At 33.2% G+C, this 6,093-nt stretch overlaps 1 protein-coding gene across 2 annotated transcripts; it reads left to right on the top strand.

Annotated features, from left to right (window-relative positions):
• Positions 1-1,812: 1,812 nt before the first annotated feature.
• On the top strand, positions 1,813-5,807 carry LOC108323833 (syntaxin-22). 2 transcript variants are annotated; one of them, XM_017556608.2, is made up of 7 exons: positions 1,816-2,177; positions 2,803-2,896; positions 3,179-3,318; positions 3,564-3,638; positions 4,204-4,361; positions 4,479-4,579; positions 5,371-5,807. In XM_017556608.2, exons 1-7 carry the CDS (start codon positions 1,990-1,992, stop codon positions 5,434-5,436), a joined length of 822 nt encoding a protein of 273 aa, XP_017412097.1. In that variant the 5' UTR covers positions 1,816-1,989; the 3' UTR covers positions 5,437-5,807. The 2 variants fall into 2 exon arrangements, with proteins under 2 accessions (XP_052730172.1, XP_017412097.1); XM_052874212.1 differs by having other exon boundaries at positions 1,813-2,177; positions 4,479-5,807.
• Positions 5,808-6,093: the final 286 nt, after the last annotated feature.

Here is a 6,093-nt window from a genome sequence, read left to right as displayed (position 1 = left end):
AATAATATCATCAACAATAATTTTTTAAGGCATGTAGATCATTTTTCTTAGGAACTTATGTACAGTGTGCTGCGTAAGTCTCCCAGAATACAACAAGAACTTTCCAAAAATTTCGAGGATAACAAAACTAGAAAGTATTTTCAATAACTAAACCTAGGACATTTATGGAAAAGAAGAAGAAAGAGAACAAAGGGACGAAAATGAAATGGCTCAAGATGATTTTTGTAAAAGAAAGAAGAAGAACTCTAGATGAAACTATTATGCGAGAGAGAAAATTATTCAAGAATTTGTTTCGTGCCGCTTTGAACGTATGTTTATCTTTTATTTACAGAGATTGGATGCATAAGGTGACCAACCCAAAAAAGGCCATGTCTTTTAGAAGATCTCGCACTTTATTGTTTAAGACTGAATCAACATCCATAAAGAGAGGATGAAATCCCGATGCTTGTGGAAGAGGAGCAACAACCTTCAATATTGCTAGCGAACTAGCTTCCAACATCACACTGAAGTAGCAAGCTATAGATGAAAAGTTTTCCATTCTTTGTAATATACCTGCGCGAACTATCCACGGAATATTGCGTGTTTCATTACATTGCCTTGCCTTGCCTTGTCTTGTTGTTTCACATATTTTTTTTGTAAAGAGAGACAAGAACATAATTCCGTTTGGTGTTGCTTTCAAATAATAGTTAATAACATAGCATTTTGATTCATGAAACTTGATTTTTGCTCATAAGTAAAACTTTCCAAATTTGAAAACCTTACGGATTAAATTACCAACATTTTGGACAATTTAATTAGAGTTATCAACAGGTATTATAGACTGTGAGTTGCATATAATAAATAATAAAAATGTAATTTATTCAACTAAAAATATATAAATTATATCATATTAAAATTTGTAACTAGTAAATAATTTTAACATATAACCTATATTTTTTATTCACAATAAATAATATATGTTTCTGTTTTAATTTTTAATAATTTCTTGCAAACTTAAAAACTCAAGTTAGGTCTAAAGATATTAAATAAGTTAAAGTTAAAAAAAAAATGCAATAAGTTATTTTGTTCCATTGATACTAGAAACATATAAAACTATGGTCTTGATTCTTCTAAATGAGAAAACACACTTTTAAAATTAATTTCGAAAAAGAAAACTTTGAAGGATAAAGTGTAGTTGGAAACTAAAATCGTTGATTAGAAAATTAATGATTTAATTTTTTTTATAAAGTACAATACGTATTTAATAAATCTAAGTTAATTTGAATTAAATTATTTTTTATTCAAAGTTTATTGTTGCACTTTGCCCTTTTTCTTTAATTATATATATATATATATATATATAATATCGATTTTTATTAAGAATGTATTTGAGTTTTGAAGATGCAATATATATTTGATATTTAATTATAAGTGATATTTAGTTATAAATTGTTATTATTGACATTAAAAAGGCTACAGAATATACACATGTTATGAAAACAAAATCTATTAGTTTATGAAAAAAAAATTCAAATGAAAGTATATATAGAAAAATGAAAACATATAATCTTTTAAGTTTGTATTTATAAAAAATGAATTTTAATATTAAACTTAATTAAAATGATTAGACACGTACAAAAGGAAGCGTCCACGGTGGCTCCCTCTCCCACAATTTAAAATTAAGTAAACACAGCACCAATAATTAGGAGTTATTAATTTACCACGACGCCACCAAAATAGAAGCTTGACTCCATCCTATGGAAGAACGACACGTGTTTGAAGAGCGCGTCCACGCCAATGTAGCGGCAGGGAATTACAACCATAGAGACCCACCGAAGAAACTACCTCACGGAATCCAAATCTTCGTTCGCTTCCCTTTTCTTGCATTGCCCTAATTCCTCAAATTCCCCTCTCTTTATTCTCCCAGATCCCGGTAAACGCCTCCTTCGCCTTTTCCCTCCCTTTCTCAGGAAAATTCTCCCAATTTTCTCGAGAAAGTGAAACGGAATTATGAGCTTTCAGGACATCGAGGCTGGTCGGCCCTTCGGTTCCAGGCGTGGCTTGACCAACGGCAAGCAGGACCCCACGCAGGCAGTGGCTGCCGGAATATTCCAGATCAACACCGCCGTCTCCACCTTCCAGAGACTCGTCAACACCCTCGGAACCCCCAAAGATACCCCCGAGCTCCGTGAGAAGCTGTTAGTTCTTCATCATCACACTCAATTTCTTTGATTTCAGCTAACTGATCGTTATTGACTTTTTATTTTCCGAAGAAAAAGATAAAGAAACGTTCCTTCCCCCCTTTCCCCCCTTCAACATCAAAATTGTCGAATCAGCTGAATGGCCGCTCGAATTACAATATTTCCATGTTGCTTGGCGTTTTGGGGATCGTTTTCGTTTAGATGGGCTAAGTTTGGGTTTTTTTTCGATTGAATTGCAGCGGACCTTTATTTTTTGGGAAGAATGATCAAAATTGCTATTTCTGATGCTTTGATCGAGGTTATATTTCTTCTTGTTGTTTCTCTAGTCGGGATTAAGATATATAGTGATATGCTAATTTTTCAACTCAAGAACAGGACATTCTATGTAATGGAATATTTGGTGATTATAATGTTAAGTAGTTATACTTTTATAGAAGGTAGCTTCGTGATTCAAAGTAGTTAACAGATGAAGCCGAGGGATGTTGGGAATCTGAACTCTTTTTTTAGCCTTGCAAAGTGGACACTGTCCCTCTTGTATATTAAGTTTTGATTTAGTAGAACAAGGACCTCTTTTGCTATTACTGTGGTTGACTAATATTTTAACCTATTTTAAAACTTACAGCCACAAGACAAGACTACATATTGGGCAATTGGTGAAGGATACATCAGCTAAACTTAAGCAAGCCAGTGACATTGATCACCATGCTGAAGTTAATGTAAGTTTGAACCTTGATCTTGTGTTTTACTGCATCTGAACGAGCAGTTTGTTTATTTGGTCCCCGTCTCAGTATTTTGTGATTGTCTTCCAAAATGCATTAACTCCTCTGAATACTATTATTACTTATATTATTGCGGTCATTTTTACTGGATTGGTAATTTTATAATCAATCTGCATCATTCTTTTAAAGAATACTATGAAAGTTTGTGACAGGCAAATCCTTTGTATGGTTGCATGATCTTCAATGCCTTTTACCTAAAAGTTTTTCTTATTTTTGCAGGCAAGCAAGAAGATCGCAGATGCTAAACTTGCGAAAGATTTTCAAGCAGTATTGAAAGAGTTTCAGAAGGCACAACGTCTTGCAGCTGAAAGGGAAACAGCATACACTCCTTTTGTTCCCCAAGCAGTCCTTCCTTCCAGGTGATTTATCAATTATAATTAGAGCCTATAGAAGTTTAGGGGCAAGACTGTGTTTCTCCTTTGTTTTGAAGTGTATGGCTTATGCAGAATGGGACCTGTTTTAGATTAGGCTACATTTAGAATTTTGCAGTTTAATATTATGCAATTGGTTTCTAGGTTATCGATTCTTCTTCTGTAATCACTGCCAGTGTATAATATACCTTTGCAAACAATGGTATGACGGAGATTTTCCTTTGGGCTTGCAGCTATACTGCTGGTGAATTAGGTGTTGGTCCTGATAAATCACCAGAAGAGCGTGCCTTACTCGTGGAATCAAGGAGGTATTTTCTCATTTATGATTAGTAGTATGTCAGTGATTTGCAGATTCATTTTGTGTATTATTGATCTATTTCCAATATATGGTGTGGAAAAGCAATTTTTGAAATGTAATATTGGGTCAATGATCAGGATTATTAACCATTTGAAATTTGGAATTGGTGAAAAATAGGATGCCTTTATTTATTGTTTCATCCTTGGTGGTTCGAAGGAGCTGGAATCATGAATTGATCGTGGCTACATTGTTAAGTTTGATTGGACAACTGAATGTCAATTGTTTATCCTGAAAAAGGAAATCTTTCCATTTTAGCTGTTGGAGTACCACATATTCATCTGCAACATACTATTATCCTGAAAATAATTGATATCAACTACCAAAAGCTCCCTTCTTCCCGCTTTTTTTCTCTTATAATGCTCTGGTGTAATGAAATTGGTGGCATAATCAATGTTAGAATTATCCGTTTTGTCTCTAAAGTAGATGAATAATTGAATTTATGCGTTATCAGAGTTTTCAAATTTTCTACATTGCATCATTTCAGTACCTTAGCTCTTGTTTTATTCATGCTGCAGGCAGGAGGTTTTGTTCTTAGATAATGAGATTGCTTTTAACGAGGCCATCATTGAGGAAAGGGAGCAAGGCATTCAAGAAATACAGCAGCAAATTGGTGAAGTTAACGAGATCTTCAAAGATCTTGCTGTGCTTGTCCATGAGCAAGGAACCATGATTGGTATTTTTTTTCATTCCCTTTTATTTTTCTGATTGTGCACATTTTATATCGCTGTATACAAATTTATTTTTCCGTATTTGTTCATGTTCTCTAATGCAACTAAATTTCATTTTACAGATGATATTGGCTCCAACATTGAGAACTCCCATGCAGCAACAGCACAAGCAAAATCTCAACTTTTAAAAGCTTCAAAGACCCAAAGATCAAATTCCTCTTTGGTAATGTATCAATTTCTAATTGCCACAAAATTACTATACTCAACCTCCTTCCATGAAATGACTTTTTATATGTGGAATCTCCAGAGGAGATATCTTCTAAAGAGGGTTTGACTAATGGCCCTGACCACAGAATGGAATTTGATTTAAAAATGATTTTGTATTGACTTGTTGTGCTGATGTATTTACTTGCAAAATTAAATTTATTATGATTACAGTACATGACACGTATTTTGGAAATAACAATGGATTTATTTGAATAAACTCCTCCACAAGAAGAAAATACGAAGGAAAAATTAATTGAACTTATATAAATTTAAACTAGTTTACGGATAAGCTAATATGTAGAATTTCTCAAAAATATTTTTAACTTGTGCATGAACTAATTTTACATTATGGAGAAAAGTTTATTTCATTTTATATTATTTTCTTCTTCTAGAAATACTTATAGAGAAACGTATTCTGAACATACTATACATGCAGCTTAAATCTTTGTAGGTGGATTAGCCTGTAATTTTGTCTATTATTATCAGTTTGCACATTGCAAACAATATTTGTTTTCCATTTTGAAAGTAGGATTATTGCATCGTTGTCATAATATGGAAGGGAAGAAGTGGTTGATGGAATAAGTAATAGCTTATGTAATTTCCTACTTAAAGGAGTTATCATAGACTGTCTACCATCTTGAAAGACTTGTTTGTACATCGTTGGTCAATGTTTAGTCTTTTTTTCACCCTTTTGAAATCTTGGTGTATTTCCCTTGTTAACCTTGTGCTCTTTTATTTTCTCCATAGACATGCTTGCTTTTGGTGATTTTTGGGATTGTGCTTCTGATCGTGATCATAGTTCTTGCTGCTTAGACAAATATTGTCTCAATTCCATTATGAAGTAAATGCATATATACAGAGCAGCAGATATCATCTTCCTTGCTGAAGATATAACTTGATCGGTGTTTTGTTGGATCTGGCGATTGACTGGAGTTTGTTGCATCTGATTTCAGTACAAGATGTGGGAATTCCCATGATTTTGTTGTGGGATGTTATGTTCTCTCTATATGTTAGTGTTTGGGGTTTTCAAATTTGTCACGACTTATGTTGTAAGTTCTCTCCTTGTTTCTTTAATTGAAAAGGTATTAATTCTTTCATTTCCCTTGTAAATGCAACACTGAAACTGGCTGGTTGTGCTGACTAATCAGTAAAACCTTCGTATATGGTAATATGTTTCTCTTTTAGTGTTTTTCTTTCCCAAAGTTGGAACTGTAATGTGTATGAAGAAAAAATTTGGATGTGTTTGATGAGTTTATTCGGTGAGTGACATTTATTTATTCGTGTGGGGGAAATTTCTCGTCTGTGTATTCTGAAAGCCCAAAAGGCAAGGAAGGTGTGGAAAATTGCTTTAGTTTTAGTATTTATTTTTTTAGATAACGGAAACCCTTTTTCATTCGAAGGTAAAATTCATACTTCTAAGATTGGCCAATCCCTATAGAAAGGTAAAGAACATTAAAAAATTATATGGAG

The sequence above is a fragment of the Vigna angularis genome, chromosome 1 (genome assembly GCF_016808095.1).
Source record: "Vigna angularis cultivar LongXiaoDou No.4 chromosome 1, ASM1680809v1, whole genome shotgun sequence".
Lineage (NCBI taxonomy): Eukaryota > Viridiplantae > Streptophyta > Magnoliopsida > Fabales > Fabaceae > Vigna > Vigna angularis.
The sequence above is the reverse complement of the archived record's forward strand: the minus strand, read 5'-3'. Positions and strand labels throughout refer to the sequence as shown.

Excerpts from the sequence above, each read along its gene's own strand:
- LOC108323833 (XM_052874212.1), top strand. The coding sequence starts at position 1,990 with ATGAGCTTTCAGGACATCGAGGCTGGTCGGCCCTTCGGTTCCAGGCGT. Across the intron at positions 3,319-3,563 it reads CAAGCAGTCCTTCCTTCCAG|CTATACTGCTGGTGAATTAG; the intron begins GTGATTTATCAA and ends TTGGGCTTGCAG. Across the intron at positions 3,639-4,203 it reads TTACTCGTGGAATCAAGGAG|GCAGGAGGTTTTGTTCTTAG; the intron begins GTATTTTCTCAT and ends TTCATGCTGCAG.